This window comes from Chinchilla lanigera, unplaced genomic scaffold, assembly GCF_000276665.1.
Source record: "Chinchilla lanigera isolate Chin_1 unplaced genomic scaffold, ChiLan1.0 scaffold00030, whole genome shotgun sequence".
NCBI lineage: Eukaryota > Metazoa > Chordata > Mammalia > Rodentia > Chinchillidae > Chinchilla > Chinchilla lanigera.
In genome coordinates, this window is record NW_004955431.1 from 21,526,865 (window position 1) to 21,549,750 (window position 22,886).

The 22,886-nt window shown below is 48.6% G+C and overlaps 1 protein-coding gene across 7 annotated transcripts in view; it reads right to left on the reverse strand.

The window, feature by feature from the left end:
• The window catches only part of Hspa12a (heat shock 70kDa protein 12A), a 161,402-nt gene that overhangs the window by 62,287 nt on the left and 76,229 nt on the right, over nt 1-22,886 (reverse strand). Inside the window, exon 1 of one of the 7 annotated variants that reach the window (XM_005387865.2) lies at nt 5,037-5,243. The exons of the other annotated variants lie outside the window; for them this stretch is intronic. Coding sequence (XP_005387922.1) covers nt 5,037-5,079 — 43 coding nt within the window. The 5' untranslated portion in view covers nt 5,080-5,243. Of the gene's footprint in view, nt 1-5,036; nt 5,244-22,886 lie in introns of those variants that run through there. 7 annotated transcript variants of the gene reach the window in all.

Genomic DNA, 22,886 nt, shown 5'->3' on the forward strand with positions numbered 1-22,886 from the left:
AAACAGTTGAATTTTGGGAAGCAGTTCCCTGGGACATGATAAGCCCACAGCTGACAGCTCTCAGCTCTTTTCTCACTACACCCTGAGGAGCTGTGTTGCCCTGCAAATGAACTTAAGTGACCCTGAACCTCAGCTTTTCCCTGTACAGAATCACCCACTTTGTAGTGTGTTTGTAAAAATTACCTAAGATGATATTAGAGCTGTGTAGGATGGTGTACATCTCTAGTCCCAGCCACTCAGGAGGCTGAGGCAAGAGGATCACTTGAGCACAGGAGATGGAGACCAACCTGGGCAACACAGTGAGAAATCATCTTAAAAGAAAAAAAAAAGTGATAATATAATACCAGCAATACATTTAGCATAGAGGTGATGTTTAAGAAAGATTTGCTGACTAAGACAACCCAACACAAGGGAGTAACTTGTCTGCTGCCCCCTGTCCCACCCTAGGTGCTGTGGGCCCAAATGTGATGTGTGGGACTCCCGGACTCACAGGGTTAGCTGCCCACTGGAAGAGGTCCTGATGTAACGGGTCTGGGATAAAGCTCGGGTATGAGGCCTTCTGAGAAGCTTTATAGGAGATTCCAACAGGAGAACCCCAGGTAACTCACCCTAAAGGATCATCCCAAGACCAAGAGAGTAGCTGGCTACATATAGGTTCCTGGAAGCCAGGGCAGCCCCCTACTGCCATCACCCCCTACACACACACACACACACACACACACACACACACACACACACTCACTGTGGAATTTGTAGATGTGGGGAAAGAGCAGAGGGACTCACACCATTTCCAAAGGGTTACTTCAGAGAGAGGAGTATCACTAGCCCAAAGTAATCAGGATCTGAACATGCCGCCATACAGCCCCAAACCTGAAAAGAATCAGGGCAGAACTTGCCCTTCTCCCAAAGCCCCCAAGAAAAGCAGACCAACTTGACCCACCACCACCTCACACATGGAAACAGTGACTCCAGTGGGCACTGGGATAAAGATGCAAAGGCCACCTCTCTCTTCCTCCTATGGGCAAAGGGCTGGACAAATGACAAGGCCATTTGCTGTCAGTCCATATTACTACTATGTCCCCAATGTATCAAAGCAGACACTGTGCACCCCCTTCACAGATGGGGAAAATCAAGTCTAGCTGGAGTCTTTGCACTACAAGCCACTTGGGTCTTACCCACCCACAATATATGACTGCACCTCTGAGGGAAGAGCACGGACCCGGAATCATTTACCATTTCAGGAATGCAGTAGAGGTCTGCAGGGCCTGCTGCAGGGGCTGGTTTCCTTGCTGGGCACTCCCTACTCTTCTCTGGGGGATGCCCAGGCCCAGCCAGGTCCAGTGTGCCCGTGGGGGCAGTGTTCCCTCTCTGCCACATGCTGCTCATTCATTAAAAGGCCCTGATTCCTGCCTGCCATCCTAATTACGCACAGCAGTGATAAAGACGCTTTCTCCCTTACCAAAGACGCCTATTTATATGACAAGAGTGCATTCCACCCCCAACAAGATTGAGTTGTCACTCAGAGCCTTGTCGGAATCAAAGCCGAATCTCTTCAGAGATCATCCAAGCCCCGTCCCCCTCCCCCCTCCAGCTTGGCCCACTTCTGAGCATCTGAGCTGCTAGAGGTGGCACTGTGGAGAGGCCGGGATGTGGATGCCATTCCCCACTGCTGTGATCTCTCGTGGCTTGCTGACATATTCACTCAACACCAGCAATACCTGCTTGAACCCTTACTAAGAATATGGAAATGAAAGACACCTCTTGCCCTTGTCAAGAGAAAAGGCACTAACAAAATCAGCACAGCTTTTAGGCTCCATGACTGATTCACATCCCAACCCCATTCACTCAACAAGTCACTGGTTTGACCAAAGCTCTCAACTGTCTCACTGGCAAAATAGGGAGACGATAATACCAACCTGGCTGAGGGGTGAATGGGATACGTACATAAAAAGGGGCACAACATAGGCTCTCAAGAAACACTACTTGGCATCACCAATGGTTAAGTACCAGAGGCTTTGAGATTATACAGGTGTATCTCACTCAGATGCATGAATCCAGGAAGGCTTCCTGAGAGGTAGCATCTGAACTAAGTTTTGAAGGATCAGTAGGAGTTTGCTATACAAAGGCAAATGTCCCAGGCAGGAAGGAACTTCAGGGATTCTAGGGCTCTAGGAAACATAACATGTTGTAGGGGGAGGACACGAACTGGGGGATATGGGAACCACTATGCAGGGGGCATAGCTGCAGAGGCTGGTGTTGACACTGCAGTAGATCCCACGGCCAGAACCCTAAGTTGCAATATCCAGAGCATCACTTTGATTGTTCCTTGGTTCCCTTGGGAGTTGCAACCAGCGCCCTTCCCCTTTCACCTGTAGTCTGATAGCCAAAGGGAACAGGGTAGCCACAGTCTGTTAGTCACAATCCCATTCACTCAAACACTCAACACAACTCCCTGGAGACCTAGGACGTGCCAGGCATGTGCTAGGAGAGGGTGTGCCATTTGATCTGGACCTTGAGTCCAACAGCCTAGCCCCAAAACTCCCCCAGCCCCTTCCCAACTGGGCACCACTCAGTCTGTCAGCTTGGCCCTTGGTAGAACAGCGAAATAGGGGTCACAGGGCCCCCTCAGGGAGTCACTCATTCAACAAATGTGGTCGGGGCTAAATGAGTAACTCGATATTCCTAAGTTTCAGCATACACTAAGTCCTCCACAAATGTCAATATTTAAATGTTTGTTTGTTTTTATTAATACTAACTGCCAGGATGGTAAAAAATCCCATCTCCAAAGTCCAATGCCACCTTCCAGGGACCTCCAACCTCAGCAACCATTTTATGCCGCTCACAGGATGGTAATCTCTGCCCACATTCATGAGGGCTATTTACGGGTAAAAGGCTCCTGGAATCAGATGGCCTGGGTCCCAATCAAAACTTCTTAGATGTATGACCTTGGACAGGTCATTCAATTTATGTTTAAATTTCCCACCCAAGGAAATTCTAGTAGCAGGCTTAAAAAGATAAGTAATTCATGTTCACTGCCCATAACAGAACATGCAATTAGTATACCTTAGAACTAGATGAGGGGAAGGAGGGTGAGTAGACTCCGCTCCTATGAGATGCTATAAATATCCCCCATTTTGCAGATAAAGGAGTGACAACCCAGAGAGGCACAGTGAATTGTGAGAAACATCCTGCTCTCCAGGTTGCTGTGTCTAAGTCCACACGCGTGAAGTTCTCACCAGCTGCCTCAAACTCACTGCAAGGGAAGAAACGCTGTAGAACAGACCCAGGGGAGCAGTGGCAGGTGGCCCAGCACACCCTGCATGTGTTTTCTCATCCTGGGTGGGACTTCTTCCAATCCTGGCTCTGTGTGTGTGTGTGTGTGTGTGTGTGTGTGTGTGTGTGTGTGTAGGTGAAGGCAGGAGCAGAGGATTTAATGTGATTTTCAAGACTTAACAGTGTTGAGGAGTGGGTGCCTATCCCTGCTGGCAGTTCTGCTTTGACAAATCTTATGCCCAACCTTGCATTTGATCCAACCACCCACTTTTTTATCTCAGCATAAGATACAAGAAACTGGGCTCACTAGCTCTCGGGCTTTAAGCAGTTCTGATGTTCCCCATGATCATCCTAAAATTTTCCCCCAATTTAAAGAAAAGACGTGGGGGGGGGGAGGCAAATGAGTCAATCCAGTTGCTGAATGATGTTCAGACAAAGCCGGATGTCCGACCACTGGGCCCGCCAGCTAGGGAAGACCAGGAGAGGGGCAGATGCACGTCGCGTTTGGGCACTGCCTGGGCTTTGCACCGCCCCTCCCAGGGCTGAGCAGGGTCAGGATCCCCAGCCCCCACCCTGCACTCCCCAACCACTGCAGTGCGTGTGGGGAGGCGCCTCCCAGATCCGCAGGAACAATGGGCTGGGGAGGGGGCAGGTGCGGCTCCAGGCGCGCAGAGGGCGGGTGGGGGGATGAGGCCACCTACAGCAAGACAGGGATGCAATGCCAACAGTGGTTGCGCCGCTGCTGGACTCAGTTTCCCAGACTCTGGGGTCCCAGCAGAGCCGAGGGCCCCTCTCCCGGCTGGATTTCTCTTACGTCCGTGTATTTTAATTTCATCCTCGCAGGGCGGCTTGCCTGGAGTTCCAGAGAAAGCTGTTGGACCTCTCTCGGCTCCCGCGATTGCCACCGCCAAAGCCCTGCAGGTCAGGGACGTGAGGCACCTCCCGCGCCCAACTTTCCCTGCTTAGGTAGCACAGGAAGACTGGAATCCTGGCCAGCCGTCTTCTCCGCCGGCGAAGCTTTGATTTACAGCCCTGCTCCTCCTCTTTCCCGGCCCATTTCCCAGTCCTCTCCGGCTCTTCCTCCATCTGAGTCTCAATCGCTCTCGAAAAAGAGACTCGCACATTTGCAAAATGCAAGCGCTCGATTTCCGCACCGGGAACCCCCTGCCTCCGACCCCGGCAAGGAGAGACCCCGCGGCTTCGTCTTTCTCACGCCCAGAGAATCCTTGGGGATAGGTGGGGATGCGGGCGGGATTGCCGTTCAGCTGAGGGCTGCAGCCCCACTCCCACAGCTTGAGTCCGACCCGAGCAGGATGGGGTGAGGGGACAGGTCCAAATCTCCTATCTCTCCCAGGTTCCCTCCCCGGCCTCGCTGAGTCACGGAAATGAACCGCGGGATAACGGTCCCCACAGCCAGCCATTCACCGGGCCAGGGCCGGCATCCCCAGGACAGCGCGCAAGGAGGGAGAGGCGGTGCTCACCCGGACTCTGGCCGGGCCGCCCGCGGCGCCACCCCGCGTCGGGGACAGCCACGACGCCCCATCAGGGGCTGCGGACCGCGTCGCAGTGTCCGCACCCCGGCCGGAACCGAACACGTGACCGGTGGGCCACCTCTGACCCCCGGGCCCAGGGTCCCTGGCCCCGCCCGCCAGGGCGGGATGGAGCGGAGGCGCCCACTTTTCCATCGCCCGCAAGGGGCTGCCGGGCGCGGGCCCTCCCCCGCCCTCACCGCTGCAGCCGCAGAACCCGCGCCCCGCGCTCACCTCGGGACCCGGTGTCGCTGCCGCCGGCCTCCTTGTCTGCCATGGTCGCTCAGCCCTGGCCGCGAGAGGAGCCTGCGGCGCAGCGCCCGAGCCGGTGCGGGTCTGTCCGAGTCCTCGGCAGTGCTCGGTGCTCAGTGTTCAATGTTCCGGCCGAGCCTGAGCCGCCGCGGGGCAGCTGGAGTACAGCTCTGACGCGGCCGCCGCAGCCCCGGCTCCTCCCCGCGCTCCTCCCCGCCCCGCCCCACCCCGCCTGGCAGAGCCCGGGCCGCGGAGGAAGGCGGGGGAAGCCGGCCAGGCGCCCCGCCCCGCCCCGCCCCGCCCGAGAGCTCTGCACTCGCCTCTGCCCCTCCCAGCCTGGCCCTTCTCCTCGCGTGCTCAGGGACCCCGATCTCGCCGCGGTGGTGGCAGGGCAGGGGACGGAGGGTGCCCAGGGCTCCGCGCTCGCAGGGCGAACGGCACAGCCGGCGGCAGAGGACTCGTTTCAGGGGCCCTGGGCCCTGCTCTGTATCCGCTCCCGGGAAAGCACCGCGTAGCAGTGCCTGGACCCTTCAGCAAGCACGGTGACACAACCTACTCCCGGAGGATACCCGTTCCTGTCGCCCGCAGTTTACACACACACACACACACACACACACGCACACGCACACGCACACGCACCCCCCCCCCAGGCTCCTAAATCATCAGTCCAAGGCGAGCTCCACGGTCAGGAGCCAGGCTGCAGACCCAGGACCAGAGGTGAGGCTGAGCCCCGGGCACCGCCTCGGGCGTCCCCCTCCAGGTAGCCTGCGGGACTCCATGGCAACTCGAGGAGCAGGGAGGCGCTTGAGGCGGAGGCTGAGTCCCGCCTTCCATATATGGCTCTAGCCCGTACCCCCGTTAGAAGTCTGAGAATAACGCCATTAATAATGCATGGCTTCCCTGGTGAAAGATTCATACTCTGTTCTCCAGCTCCAAGCACACACGTGCCCCTGGCACCTGGAAAGGCCTGCCTAGCTCGCGGGTCCACTGAGCCACCACCTTATCTTGACCAGGAGGGCAGCGATAAGGTTCTAATGACCACAGTTATTGGGTCTTTCCTTGTTGCCTGGCACTGCGCTGAACACTGAAGTGCCTGTCTCCTTTTCTCCTCATCACCGCAATAGCTTGCAGATAAGGAAGCAGAGACTTGGCAGGATGGAGTGGTGATCTCCATATCACACAAAGCTTGTGAATACTCCACTGGGATCCCCACCAGGCAGTAACCGCCAGCTGTCCCTCGCTTCCTGAAAGGCATCTAGGGGACCGCTTCAACATGCAGGTTCCCATCGCTAATGGGGTGGGCAGGCAGCTACTGGGGGACCCCAGAACCCTAGCTCTGCTCGGAAGACAACGGTAGAGTGATATAACGCGGGTCAAGGATGTAGCTCAGCAGTAAAGCACCTGCCTCGCATTCCTGAGCCCGAGGTTCAGTCCCCAGCACTGCAAAAAGAAAACAAAAAATTTGCTTTCCGTCTGCCTGCATTAAAAATCCCAGATACAATCCCTGGCTGTGTGATTATGGTCAAGTTGCATAAACTCTCTGATCTTCAATCCCCTCATCTGTGAAATGGGTATAATGAGAACCCACTCAAAAGACTGAAGGGTGTTAGATGAGATGGTGCATATAACACACTTACTTTGGGATCTGCCACATGGCAAGGAGTTCAAAATGCATGAACTATTAAGTCACAGGCATCCTTTTAACAGCAGATCAGGGTCAACCATGCAGGAAAGTGGCCGTCTCCGTGGTATTTGGAGGTTACTCCCAGGATGTAGAATAACATGTTCCCACAGAGTGCCCTCAGCCTACCAAGGCTGTTTGTTTATTGAGACAACACCCTGCCATCTCAGAAGCTGACCCAACACATGGGCTCCCAGTGAGGGTCTGGGAGGCCAGTAGCACAGGGCACCCAGATGCAGACAGGAGGAGTGGAGGCAGTTATCCTGGGCCACAGTCTGGCCTGGCCACCTGAAGACGGAGAAGAAAGGGGCTAGCCTGACCCTGCACCCAACCCACAACTGCCTCCCGCTCGGACTTGGACCTCCACAACTGAATGAACACCGGGCAAAGGGCTGGGGTTGACGGGGTGGGGATGGTGGAGGGAGACCAGGAAAGGGGCCGAGTGTCAGAGACAGGACCAGAGTTCTGGGCCTAAATGTCCAGCCCAGAACATGTGAGAATACCAAGGTCCCACGGACAGATGCCTGGACACTGATGCCAAGAAGTTTGTTATTCGGCACAGTTCTAACTGAGTCTTCCTCGTGCTCAGAACTACACTGTGCTTCCCTCGTCTACAGGGGAAAGCCCTGACTTGTTAGTGAGATAACCAACACCCTGCCACTAGTGAGCCCCTACCTTCCTCATCTCTATTCTGACCCACCCTTCCTCTGCCATGGTTACGTGCTGCTTCTGTCTCCAGTTCTTCACTCCCTTCACTTCTCTCTTCTACTAGCTCACACCCAGGCATCCTTCAGGGCTGCGTTCCCTGCCCCACCCCAGGTGCCCATGGCACTCGACTCACCCACATGCTTCTGTTCATCCCCGCCCTCCACTCTGTGGCCCAGGCAGCTCAGCACTCAGGAGCCTCCCCTGTTCATCTGCCTCCACACCCAGGGCTTCCTCCAGGATTCCAGACCTGCTGGGCATCTCTCCCAGGTATCTCGAGGCCCCTCATACCTACTAAAGCCCAGCCCGTTATTTCCTGCCCTCTATTCTCTGCAAATATGACACCACTCACCACTGGCCAAGCCACACACTTGGGCATCTGCTAACACTCCTCCCTCAGAGTTTGCTCAAGGTTAGTCAATGTCCAAGCGAAGTGTGCCCCCTCCCTCCAGTTCTGAAACCTCCTCTCCATCCTGCCTGCCACCATCCTCGACCAGGCACCCTGGTCCCCTGCTGCCTGAATGTGTGTAGCAGCCTCCTCACGGGTTTCTTGTAACTCATTGTCCCCTCTTTGTGACTCTGCCCTTCCCCTGGTCCACCTCCAATACACACACATACACACACACCCACACACACACACACACACCCTCTTCCATCCCTCCTAGCCCCCCGCCTCTTACACTGGGATTTCAGACATGGAAATATGTTCAGTGCCCCTCCTCCTACTACCACCAGCAACCTGGATGATGAGTTCTTCCTGGCACAGACCTTCCCTGCACCCCACACCAGCCAGCGTGTCCCTCATCAGAGGCCTGAACCCAGTAGCAGGACATTTACCCCGACAGCCTGTCAGAACCCGCAGGACCCCTCAGCCCCCACCCATCTGCCTGCTGCTGTGAAAAGGCCCGGGGCAACATCTGCCCTCACAGGCAGCCGGGCCACAGTGACATGAGAGCGTGACGAGGATGGAAGATGACATGCAGGCCCCAGGGCTGGGTGCAGAGAGCAGACAGCTCCGATTCTCTGGGAACACAGAAGGCCATGTACGCTCGGCCTCACATTTGCCCTCGGAGCTTTACTGACCATCACGGGGATTTAGAGGCACCCTGGTGAGCATGTCCCATGAGCCAGGTGCGGCCCCGGCCTCACCTAACTCTCCTGGTGGCGCTGCTGCTCCACAAAAGAGGAAGGGAGGTACCCAGAGGCTGACACCGGCCCAGGCTTCCTCTGGCTGTCAGCAGCAGGGCTGCGTCCAAGGCCAAGCCTGTCTCCATGTCACTCAACATCAGAGAAGGGTCTCACTTCCCCACCTTGAGCCCTATAAACTTTTCCCAAAGAAAAGCCAGAGGGGGATCACGTCACTCTTCTGCGACCAGGTCCTCCATGGACTGGTTTCCTCACGGCTCACTGACCTCTGCTCTTTCAACTCTCCCACACCCCAATGTCTAAACACACACAGATGTCACTGTCCCCCAGGACAATTACGAACAATCATGTGGGAGACTGACTAGAGCAAATTCCTTCAGGCTATCCTCCAAAGACTCCCCTGCACAGCATTTGCTGATACGCCATATGGCCCTCCAAGTGACTGCTTCTCTAACCTCTGGGTCCTCAGGACCCAGGCTGTGAGCTACAGTGAGAAGGACACCCAACAATTACATGTCTCTGTTGGACACCTGAGTCCAAACAATAGCCCAGTCCACAGCCAAGGCATCATCTCCTAATTACCTTATGCCAGTTGCTCCAGGATCAGGTCCCCAAAGAGATAATGCCTCCAATAGGAGCCTCTCCCTTTCTATTTTGCCAGCTCACCCCTCCTTTTCCTATGAGTCACCACCTCACCAAGACAGTAAGAGGCTCCCCCTCTGGCCTCTCTGCCCAGTTCCCCACACACCTGTCACAGCATGATGACATCATCCTCATCCATGATTATCATCATCCTCATTGCGCAGATGACTAAATTGGGGCCTCAAAGGTCATGGGTTCAGAAGGTGCAGAGCTGAGAGAATCTCTGAGACCAGAACTCAGGTCTTTCCAACCTCAGGTTGCCCGTTTTCCTTCTACCTGTAAGCTCCCCAAGAGAGAGTCAGCCTTGTCCAATCAGTAGCCCCAGACTCATATAAACCCAGGTACAGATATCATTTAAATGGTCAAGGAAATAGGTCCCTCAGCTCCAGGTCTTTCCCACTCTCCCCTGGCTCCTGTTGGCCCACCAGCCCACAGACACTGCCCAGCCCAAACAGATACCACCTTCCATATTAACTCAGGCACACAGTACAAGCCCAGAGGTGGGCCTGCCAATAGGACACCGTCCCCTGCATTAACCACCAATTTTCAAAAGTGCCTACCACACTGGACAGGGAGGGCAGAAGGGGAGCCAGCTGGGCTCCCAGCTAAGAAGAAACTGGAGACATTTGCTGATGGATGAGCTGCTAAGGGCAGTGAGTCCTACGGGCGCAGGAGGACCAGTAGAAGAGAAGTAGAAAGCCTGGTGTCAGTTGGCATTTCAGGGACCTGAAGTCAGCCAGGCCCGGGAGACTTATGGATCCAGCTCTCTGGGTCATTATGGAGACAAAACATTCAGTGTAGGGCCAGGCTATATATGATCTGCTGTATCATTATATAATGTACACATCTGGACCACAAAAATGCCTTTGCCCTGTATATTATAAGCTACAAAATGAATTGAGGGATAATTTCCTTGGCTGGCGAAGACATGCAAAAGTACAATGTGACTTCCTTTTTTAAAAATGTTATCAGAAAAGTGTTTATTTTTTTAAAAAAAATTTTTTAGCGAGGCGTGGTGGTGCATGCCTGTAACCCCAGTATTCTGGAAGGCTGAGGCAAGAGGATCACAAGTTTGAATACAGCTTGGGCAACTTAACTTACAGAGACCCTGTCTCAAACTAAAAATTAAAAGAAACTTGGGATACAGTTCAGAGTGAAAACCCTGGGTTCAATCCTCAGTACCACGCACACACGCAGAAAAAGAAAAAAGAAACTAGTTCAAACTTTAGATTTTACATAGAAAGCTTCCCAAAAAACCTACTTTGGATGTTATGATATGGTACTATAATTTTATCTATACACAGGATATCATAAAATCCACATGACCAAGATTGAGACTTGTTATTAAAATTTTACAAGGAAAGCCTGAGCAAGTATCACATTCCTTGACCTCTGCCCTTCGGCGCATTTAAAAAAATCCAACCTCAGAGCTAAATCCCAGTGGTCACTGTATACCTCCCTAGCCTTCCCACCCCATCTGGTGTAAATCAGCTTCTCCATTAACATTCCAAAAGACATTTCACATATACAACATGTGTTGTTGCATGACTCTTCCACGGCAAAAACTCCAGGGCCACAGGAAATTATTTCTCCAAATATCACAATCACTCAAGCCTGCAATGTAAACTTTAAAAATGCCTGTGCAGGTGATAGAGGGTTATCTAAATATTTTTCAGAACTGTTTCAACCAGCAGCAGGATCTGGGCTTACTTTCTCAGAAGCCTCAGAACCACTCAACCCCTGGTCCTACAGAGATCTTGCTTCACAGTAAGAAGGACACTCCAGAAGCCACATCTACGAAGGATGGTATGAAGGAAAACCAAAACAACCACATGGCCAGGAGTGCTTCCACCAAGGCTGGAAAGAACCATAGGTGACTAGAGCCAAAGGTTTCATGTTATGGAGAATGACTTCCTCCCTCTTCTCTAGCTCATGGCCTGTGCCTGCTCAGTGCAGTAGGTGCTCAGTAAACGTTTGTGAAGAAATGAGTGGGTGATCCAGTGTATAAGTAACGGAGGGAAAACCAGGGCCTCAAGAAACTAAATCTCTTGTTCAAAGTCACACAATCAGTGACAGAGCTACAGCTAAGTTCCAGGCCCCTGCTTTCCAGTGTGGCTTGCTCCTCCTTGTCCCCCTCTGCAAAGTACCAAGTGGCAGAGGGTTCATGTACAGATTAAACACTCAACATGTTCAACACTCAACATGGACACGCATGGAGTATGTGGCAAAGGAAGAATCTGAGGCACAGCAGTCTGATCTCAGGTTGGTCGGCCCTGCTTCCGTCAGGGAGCCTGTGCAGGCTGTGTCCCCAGCATCTAGCCCAGCACCTGGCCCATGGCAGGGCATCAGGAACGTGTTGAATAAATTAGATGATCCAATTAGAAGACCGGATAACAGCTTTCAGAGCACCTTCACATCTCTCCTCTAGCTTGAATCCTATCACAGCACATAGCATCACTATGCCCAACTTCTTTAAAATGAGAAAACGGAAGGCCTGGTAAGGTCACACACAGCCTTGCCCCGAGGTCATGTTTCCAAAGGGCTGCTTTAAGCCGTTTGTTTCTCTCAAATCTTGTGCTTTATTTAAAAGTTTCACGTACATTTTACATTCTGTTCCACTGTTTCCTACACAAAACTAATAGCTTAGATTTCTAATAAATGTTTTATTGAAGAAAATTGCAAATATCCACAAAACTACATGGAACACTATAATGAACCCCCAGGTACTCAAAACCCCAATTATTTCATTTTTAAAAATCAGTTCTAAGTAACATTGCCTCTTCCAGGAAGAAATCATAGTAGTTATCATTTACACTACACATGTAAATAGACTTCTTTAATTATTATAGTCCTCTCTCTAGGAAGCACACACCTCTATTGGCCTCTATGTCACAGGATGACACTGAAGTTGGTGAGGTCAGATCCTTTAGCTATAGCCAGAGAGAGCAAAAACCAGGAGATACCCAGAGCTAGTCTGCTAGCCACTTTGTGGTCCTGAAAAGACCCCTGAAGGCTGTAAAACCAACCAAAAAATTGGTTCACATCTGCTTTAAGGCTAAAGTTTGCAAGAAAGTCATATAATTTCCAGAGGCACCCTATTCCTGATCTGAAAGACTTATGGTCACCCATTCATCCTCCCCTTCATGATTCTCATTCATTCTCTCCTCCATCAGATACCTACAGGGCCCCTCACTGTGCTGAAATAAAGGCTACGCACACATGGACCCAGCTCTGGAGGAGCCTTCAGCCTTGACAAGGAGGAGAAAAACAGGCAGGTATAACCCAAATTCTAGAAAAACCTTGACGTGAAACTTACGAGGAAATTTCTTGAAACTTACCCTACCCTCTGTCTCCTTCACCAGGAACCAAAGGCCGGAGGCAGAGAACAGAGTAGGAAAGGATATGGGTTAAAGAGTTAGATTATATTTGGCTTTAGATCCCAGCGCCATCTCTTCTCAGCTGTGCATCCTTGAATGAATAACCACCTCTGGCTCCCTGGTAAAGAGGGTTGATAAAACTCCCAGATACTAAAGCCATAGAAACATAACATTATGTAATGCTTAGCCCAGTTTCTGCAACAAAGGGAGCATTCCACCAACGTTGGTCATTATAATTGGCTGTTACCCATAACTGGCTTTCAGTAATTAGTCCCTGCTTGACTGAACAGAGTGGAAGCTTTGTAAGAGTGTACAGTACACATTTGCCAGCCCACTATGATGGTTTTGAGGTTTTGTTGCTGTTTTGGTTCTGTTTGCTCATGTTTTATGTTTTGTTTTGTAGTGCTAAGGCTAGAACCCAGAGTCTCACACATGTGAGGCACTCTCTGCTGTTGACTTATCTTCCTGGCCCCTAAGATATTTTTCTTAATCAACTTCTCAGAAAGTACAAATTAGGAAAATAAATAAAATAAAAAATAAAACTTATCAGCCTTCCCTGCTCAGCAGGCCAAGGGATGTCAGCCATGTGTAAGAACAACCTGGTGGTCAGTGGAACTAGGACAAAGATGCCCTGTTGTTCTCAGCCCTTGCATTTTGGCACACTGGCATAGCAGCATGCATTCCATGATCCTGTAGGGCAAATGCTGGGCAGTAAAGCTGGGATGAGCAGAGGGAGGACTGCAGTCGTGGGCAAGCCCAGGGTCTATCTAGTCTCTCTTCAGGACCTCCCCTGGGTGGGTAAGGACCAAGAGAACCCCAGAAGGATACCTGACACACAGTGAGCACTTCACTAACTCAGTAATTACTATGAGCAGTAGTGATGAAAGGGAAAAACTGTGTAAGAGAAATTGTTCTTTTTAAAACTTTGTTCTTTTTGAAACTGCCTAGCTCTATAACTGCTTCATGGCTCTGTAATTACTTTTTGACCCTTGTAATCACAACAGCATAACCAAACATGCAGGATGTCTGATTGTAACAAGATCCATGACCATTAATCTAGTCTTGTAACTGATGATCATTAATGTAGCCTTGTAACCAATGATCTCACCCTGCTAGCTAATCAGAAGAACTGCCAGGCTATTCTGTCCTGCCTTTATACCTCCTACTTATGATGCATCATATAAAAGCCCTAGACCATCAGAGATCAGGGTCTGATATTTTGGGAATAATCCTAATCACAGCCCATTGATGTAAAATAAATCTGCCTCCAAATCCTGGGTGTTGTTTTAGTGTTTCTGTTTGTTGTACCAGTGAGAGGGCATGAGACTATGTCTCAAGACCTCTTGCTCCAAGACCAGACTCTGCCTAGATATTCACTGTGCTGCCTCGGACAGGTCACCTAGCCTCATGGATGCCCAGGTAGTAAAGATTTTTATTAAAGATCAAAATGATACTTATTCTTGTTTCACACTGCCTGTCCCAGAGAAGGAGTAAAATCTCAGCTTTGCCACTGCTTAGTTTATGATCTTAATAAGTTCAGGCCTTATATTCCTCATCTGTGAGTTGAGTTTAATAAGGCTGTTGTGAAGGTTAAATGAGGCCATGTTTTCAGAATGGTCAAGTGTCTGGCATATAAATGCTGTATGATACAGAATGTATGCTCCATGGTACAGAAGAACCATATCACTGAGTTTCAGACTAATACAGTATTAATAATCATTTCCCTTCTATATTTGCTCATTTTATGCTGGGCACTAAGCTAAGCACTGGACTATCTATTTATCATCCCTGAGAGTGTGCCTCATGCACAGGACGGACAGCAGCCCTACTGAGCACCATGGTGGGCCTCTCCTTCCCTGTCTCACCCTGGCTGTACAGCTAGTGGCTGCCCTGTCTCAGGTAATGGTTCCACACCAGTCCACCAATGGCCACCCCAAGCAGGTAGGTGGTGGGAGGGAAAAGAAGGGCATAGGCTTCCCCCCTAGGCAGCCTGGATAGACCCCCCCTATAAAATGGGGGGAACACACTGCTCTGACCCCCTGGCTCACCATGAGGTCAGACAGTAGTACATTTGAATAAAGGTAAGGGGCTCAATAAATTATTATTTTATCTCCAAAAATGTCTGCTATTTTCTTTATTTCTTATTTTGTTTAGTGTCCAAATAAAGTTCTAGGGTTGGAGCGAGAGAAGAACTAAGGAATCAATAGTTAAAGTTTAAATATATTGCTTCTGGTTTTTCAGAAACTATAAAAATTGAGGTTCAGAAGAAAATAGATGAGAAGGAGGCTGTATCATGTGATCTAACAGGTGTGTGTGTGTGTGTGTGTGTGTGTGTGTGTGTGTGTGTCTGGACACGTGTCTCAAAACCCAGGAACTAAATACTGAACAGTCAGGAGGAAATATTCCCAAGAAGAAAATAGTTAAACAGCATATAAAAAAATCAACCACCTAAGTCATTTACATGTGTGTATACAAACAATTAAAATTTTATTAAACACGGATTAAGTTCTATAACAATAAAGTAAAACTTCTAAGAGATTATGCTAAACTGTATACCTTTATACATACACAGATAATGCCAGCATAAACTGATTAGTTTCATACACTGGAAAAATCATATGGTAACATTTAAAACACTGGCCAGCTATCTTTCTCTTAGATATTTATTCTATGTCAAAAGAAAACAACTGTATATAACTAAAACATATGGACCACATAAAACATATGGACAACAACTGAATATAATCACAAATATAAATATAAAGGCAGAATAGCAATGAGGGAAAATGTTACATGTACTGTAATATTAAGTGGGAAAGTGTTTGTATATAATCATGATAATCACTAACATTCTGCTTGCATAGGGACAAACACCAGCCTGCAGAAAAATTAGACAGTTTTGCTAAAGTAGTTAGACCATGAGGGGGCTTTTGTCTTTTCCAGGCTTCCTTTAAGGCTTTATCATTGTTTTTCTACCTTCCTCTTTTTCTAAATTTTGTCCAGAAATCGACTTCTTTCTCAAAACAAACTGGCCAGTGTGTGCTTGAGATCAGATGCAAACAAGCTCCAGCAAATACTTGTGATCAAAGCAAACACACCACACTGAGCGCCAGCCAAGGAATTTCACACTGGGACATGAAATGTCAGTCCCCACAAAAGACCTTCTGAGGCTCCACGAGCGAGCTCAGAACAGCTGCCCTTCCCAGAGCTTGCTTGCTGCCGGGTATCCACACCCTCAGGGCACCACCCACAGGAGGCCAGGTTCATTCACCTCTCAACCTGGTCCAGACCCTCATTCTCTGACAAATGCTCCAACTTGAGGAGTGCATAGATCCAATAGCGGGAGTTCATTCATCTGTCCACTGATTTATGCACTAGAAGAAGCATGTGCTAGGGATCTATTATGCCCCAGGCCTGGAGGATAAATCTGAGGGCAAGAAAAGGACTTCAGGGTCCCTGCCCAGGAGGAGATCATAGTCTCCAGGGAGAGACCAAAAAACAAGAAAATACACCTTCCAAGGAATCAAGGATGGGCTAGTTCAGATATATCAAAAGCTAATTTATTGCACCCTTACTAGGTGCCAGACATGATTTTAGGACTTCTCCACTGAGTATACAACTCATTATAGATTAGGCTTAATCTCGGGATAGGTCAGAGTATTATTCTCATGTTACAGATGAGGACACTTAGGCTCAGAAAGTTTCAATACCTTGTTCAAGACTGGTATCCAAGTCTGAAGCCTGGGACTCTGACAAGATTGTGCACTCGAGTGCTCAGATCAGGAAGCAGGCAGCCTCTGTCACAGTAAGGCCTGGGGTGAAGTTGGGGGTCCGCAAATGGGAGGAGACTCCCCAAGACTCGTAGGTTTCCCATGTATGATCTGAATATGGCTTGCCCCCTCCAAAACACTCAGGGTTGAAATTTAATCTCCATCTCAAGGCACGAAGCAGGTAGAAACAATCCAGCTATCATGTTTAGAGGCAGGACCTTTGGGAGGTGACTAGCGGTAGATAAGGTCATGGAATGGGGCCCTGTGATTGAATCCTGACGGCATTATAAGAAGGAAAGCAACCAAAGCACAGAGGCCCCCTGCCTGTGCCACGTGATGCCCTACACCGCCTTAGACTCTGCCGGCAAGGAGGCCATCCCCAGATGTGGCCCCTTCCTCTTCACTCAGAGCTGTGCGCCAAAATAAATCTCTTTTCTTTATGACTTACTCAGCCTGTGATATTGTGGTATTAGCAATGGAAAAACGCTGAACACAACGGGAGTCAGTGCAGCAGTGTCCTGGGTCATGCCTGTGTCCCACGGGCAAGGTGAACAACATGATCTTCCAGAGAGAAGAAGCCTTGAACAGCTGAGTCCCCAAGGCCTGCATGACAGGGCTGAGGATCAGCCTCCGACACTGGGATTTGCTCACTTCGGGCCACACTGAGGACACCTGTGTAGACAGCCCTGCCCATCTCCCATGGTTTGCAGGCCTTCCTCCAGACACCCCTTCCCTTCACAGGAAAGGCGGCAACAGGTTAGCTTCATCAGGTAGGGTAGAAGAGAGCAGTGTGGGTCAGGGATAATGGCACCTGCCCGGGTTTGATTGCTTGCTGCATGATTTAAGGCATAATATATACATCAGCGTTTTATCTGTAAAATAGGCAGAATAGCTGTCCTTACTTCATACGGATGAGTATGACGATTATATCAGTTAACATCAGTGGAAAGTGGCAGCCACAGAGCAAGTGCCACTACGTGTCAGCTACTATCAATTCTAGACAGAACGTCCTATGAACACAGCCACCTATCTCAATCAATTCCAATCCCACTATCTACGTACTTTTCTGTTTACTAATAATTATACAGTATGCACACTTAAAAGACAGGAAGGAAATATATTAACATATTAAGAGTAAGCTCTGCATAGTGAGATGATGAGTGATTCTTATTTTTTTCTGTACATACTCCCACACACAATATTTTCAATAGACAACATGTTTTTCTTTGATAATCAGAACAGAATCGATAAGTGAGTCTTTAAAACAGAATCAGCAAAAGTGGGAGACTTGGCTTAAAAACAGCTGGTGGAGTCTGAAAGTCACATCTCATGCCCAGCACTTAGATGCATTAATTTCAGTCTCATTACAGCACCCCCAGCCAGCCTTCAAATCGGCAGCTGTGTTCTGCCTTGCTCACTCTGCTCGCCCTTGTTGTACCCTTGGTCCCTTCCATCCTCCATGCCTCCATGCCTCCTCTATGCAATATCCATGGCTTCTGGCTGCCAGCTGTGGACAACCTAGTATGCACCACACCCTGAATTAGCTACTGTACTGAGTGAACTCTGAGCTGAAGTCTAGAGAGCAGATGTCTTGTTGGAGTTCAAATCCAGATTTTCTCACTTCAAATCCAAGGCTCATTTTACCACACAGCTCCATGATATAGGAAGGTCAGGGATTACAGGAATATGGCCTAGGGTCAGAGGAGGCAGTGTCTATTTCATGGTTACAATCCTTGCCTGGGGATTATTTGAGTATTACCTGTGCACAAGTATGTTTGTGTGTATGTGCATGTACGAGTGATTATGTGTGTGTCTGTCTTGGTTACTTTTCTCTCATTGCTGAGGCAAAATACCCAACACCCAAAATTAAGGAAAGAAAGGTTTATTGGGCTCACAGTTTGTGGAGGTTTCAGTCCATACTTGGCTGGCTCCAAGGCAGGGTGGCACATGGCGGAGGGCAACCGTTCATGGCGTTGGAAGACAGCAAAAGCAGCAAGCACAAAAAGGGAGCAGCAGTGGGAAGAGCAAGCTACCTGCCCCAGGGTGGGTGTAGCACTCACACCCATAGTCTCAGCATTGGACCGTGGATCAATTATAAATTCTAGAAGCCCACTCCATGACTGCATGAGGTTTTGAGGGGAACATCCAGACACAAACCACAACAGTGTCTTAGAAAGAAAGAGAATATATGTATAAAATGTTTTTCAAAGACTCTAAGAATAGATAGCAACACATGGAGCTTGCTCAGGTTTTTAAAAGAATCAAAAAACTGAATTTAAAGTTAATAAAATAAAAAGGAGGGCTCGGATGAATAAAAATGGAAAAGTCTAACCCTAGGGAATGCTTTGAGATGGCAGCAAGCTTAGGCTGATTCTATCCTTGTTCTTGACCATGGTGTCCTGGGAGTTGAAGTTCAGAAGAAACTTCAGAGGTGATGTTGGATCTTGTGCTTAATGCAGTAATCCCTCTACTGCACCCCAGACAGCCCACTTGTTTCCACGCCTCCTCTGAAGGGAACTCAGTACCTGAAAACGTAGCCTGTTCGCTCACCTCAGATGGATGCCAATGGCTCTTTCTCTCAGTTATCATCCCATTTGGAGTTCATCCTCTTAAATACTATGCAATAAATCCACCCTTCCTATTTAAGAAAGTTTCTGTAGCCATTATGATATCTACAGCTGCAAATAATAAAAAGTCCTAGCTCAGTAACAAACAATTTCAGCAAAATGTCAGTTCACTTCTCAGTGGGTCTATACAGTTCCACAGTTAGTTTGACCATGGGAGGTTGCGGGGGCGGGCAGCAAGATGGCTGCGGCAGAACCATGTGTACTGTTGAGTCAGAGAAAGACAGTGCATCTTCCTGTGGGTCTCTCTTCCCAGAAGTTCCTGGGCCAGTTTTTCCTTGCTGCTCATTGGACAGGACTAGATCATACGACAGCTCTGAATTTGAAGTCCATGGTGGGCAAGGACAAGGGATTACCTTAAGTGGTTTCCATGGATCTGGGTTTACTGCTGAACTAGAGACAGGCTCATCTTTCATAAGGATGAATGAAATTGGGGTTCTTTCAGCAAGGGATAGGGAGGGATGGATGCTAAGTGAGCAAGGGTGGCTTTGACAGCACCAATATCTGGTTCTCAGGGTGGAAAACATTTCCTGAAGGAGACATTGCCAGCTTACACCACCCAATATCCCTTCTGCTGCAGTAGCACCTGTTCCGGTTCCAAGGAATCACCTTTTCTCAAAAGCAACCACCAATCTTCAGCTTTTCTCTTGATTCTGTGAATCACCCATATCCTTTTAGTACTTTTTTTCGCTTCAATATCCAGATCAAATCTCTGGTGCTTGTAGTGAAAGAACACTAAGTAGCCCATCAGATTCAAGGGCACTCAGAGCTGCAGGTACAATCTGCTGGGCTGGTAGCAGCTAGGACAGGGCATAGGAGGGTAGAACCTGGAATCCAGAGTCAGAATATGGATTATTAGCAATCATCTGACTAGATGTATGACCTTAAAGAACTCACTCAACAGCTCTGATCAATCATTCCCTGGGATCTCCTTATCCCCAGCAGGACTGGCAAAAAGCACATCCAACTCTAGAAATCTCACTGCAGTTCCAGCTCCTAAAAATAAACCACAAGTCATAAGTCACTATCAATTTGCTCAGTGGAATTGCCAAATTTTAAATCACATCACCTCTGTACACTTTAGTTTCCTTATTTGAAACAAATACATAATAGCATCACAGGGTTTTTTGAATACACACATAATCGGTGAAGGTATTTTCTACTCAATCAATGCTACAAAATGCAAGGGATTGATAGTCTCAGTGTCTGCTGAAACAGTGGCTTACTTATCCACATAACTGAATAAATGATATTAAATGATAAATGTGTGCAGTCTTCTCTCTTCCTGTTTCTAAAAGGATGCTTCTGTGGAATATTTTGAGCTTGACTTCCATGATGTTAGTGGAGATAAAGTATAAAACACACACAAGCATGCTGTCATGGTTTAGATGCAGCATATCCAGAGGTGGGGGTTTGGGAAGATGACTGGGTCAAGGGGGTGCTGTACTCATCTGTGTACTAATCCCCTGCTGAGTTCATAGCTAAATGTGCTATTAGGAATTGGGCCACTGTGGGTCTCTCTTCCCAGAAGTTCCTGGGCCAGTTCTTCCTTGCTGCTCATTGGACAGAACTAGATCATATGACCGCTCTGAAAGGTCTATGTACCTCCACACTTTTCCATTTTCTCTCTGCTTCCTGGCTGCTATGACATGAGCAGCTTTTCTCCACCAGACCCCTCCACCATGCTATTTCTGCGTTAGAGACTGCCAACCATGGACTGAGACTTCTGAAACCGTGAGCCTCTTTTAAGTTGTGGGTGTCAGGTATTTGGTTCCAACAACAAAAAGGTAACTAAAACACACACATACATTCAGAAAAGCCAGAGGCTAGTGGATATACAAGAGAAGAGAAATGATCGTTCATTAATAAATGTTTAAAAACTGTCTTGACTGAAAAGGTAAAAGTGGAAAGTAAAAAAGAACAGCCCTTAAGAAGAAAATCTTCAAATTTTAAAAGAGAAATTTTGGAGAGAGTTGTCATGAATACGAGTAAGAAAGATAGGCCAAGATAAGAAACAAAGGATTTTTTTTGAAATTTTACTGGATAGTCATCCTTGGCATTTTCTTGAGAAACTGCAGGAAAGTTTTAATTTGCTCTCAACTATTTTGGGAAGCACTAATGTTTATTTGAATGCAACACTGTGCTAAACTGGTTTGAACTGCAGCCAGGATTTTTATGGATTATATACAAATATTCACTGAGCTCCTCCTATATGCCAGGCACTGTGCTAGACTCTGAATACACTACAACCTTTGAGTTCAGGTAGCTTGTGGTGTAGAACAAGCATCTCAGCCTCCCCCACCACCTCACTTTCCCATCTCAATGGGTGCCAAGCCCTACGGAGCTCCACAGTTGCTCCTCTTCAATTGGTCATGTCCTTGGATCTCTCACCTGGTGATGCTGTCAGCTGGTCCCCCTGGCACTAGTCCTAATCCCTTACCCCAATTCATTTTCTGCACCACTGCCAAAATGCTTTTTTTGTAAGATGCAAACTGAATCATGGCTTGCTCCTATTTTGAGTCTTGGACTTCCTCCTCATCCTTACTGAATGAGTCATAACATCCATGGTCTCAGCATCTTGTCTGGCCTAACCCAGGACATCTCCCGGGTATAGCTGCTGCATCTCAAAGGCCCACATTTTCGCACTTTCTGCAAACCAACTCCCAACCACAGTCCTCTTTTTCATCATTAAAATTCCTCTTGCTCCTTCAAAACTTAGCTGGACATCACCGGTTCCCTCCAGGAAGCCCTCCCTGGGAATCACTGGCTCCTGTCCCTACCCTGGCCAAAGTTAATCCCTTCCAGTCTAGGGTATTTCTCTCCTTATGTTCAGCAGTGATTTCTGCATGTCTGTCTCCAACACTCAATTGCCACCATCACAGAGACAGAAGCTGCGTCATAGTCACCTCTACCACAGCTCCAAGCATGGGTAGATGCACTGAGAAGCATGTAGCTGATGATGACAGCTATCAGGGGATGGGCAGATACATCCTGTTTGCAGGGCGGATGGCACTTCCAACTTAGTATTCAACTTGAACTCATGCCTGGTAGGAACTTGCTGCTTCTGAATGAGCCTATTTTTTTTCTATTTCATGGCACATGTGGGCCAGGAGAAGAAAAGTAATCTTTTAACTAATATTTTAAAATAAAATATTTTCCAAAGACACCAGTGAAACACGATTGTTTTCAAATAATAAAAATAGTAACAAATGTAAAGAAGAAAATAAAAATTGCTGTGAACACGCCACCCATGGATACTAGTGTGGCATTCTGATACTGGTCTTTACAGACCTCTTTCTTATGCATACATTACTTCTATCTGTGTAGTGGGATATGATCCAGTCTCTCCATGCCACAGGGCCTCAGCTTCCAAGAATCAGTTGGAACTGCCCCCACCAGGGTGGGGCTGGCTACCCTCTATCAGGGGCCTTGGTCCTGGGCAAAGCCATAGTTGGCCCCTGTCCCAAATTGGGGCCATCTCTGGGAAGACACAAAGGGGTCATTTTTCTTTCTCTCTGTACAAAATGTGCTCCAGACTCGGAGTTTTTCTGGGTTATGAGATTCCGCTCAGTAGGAAAAGGTCATCTGAAGTTTTCTAAGAAAGTCAGCTTATTTCTGTCCAAAATAACCATGAATTGTGAAAGCCATTGGTTGGAAGCTGGGGAAACAGCAGGCTTTCGTGCAGAAAGCAAAAGTACTGGTAAGACCTCAACATTGACGGGACCACTGAGCTACAGGAGGGGCTCAGCATCCTGTGGGGGTGTTTGTCCTTACATCTAAAACTGAGGGCTCCAGATGAGGTAATGGTAGGACCTGCCCAGCCCCAGGGCTGAGTCTCACAGGACCACCAGTGAGCCTCTGCCATGCTGAATTCCTTTATAACTGAC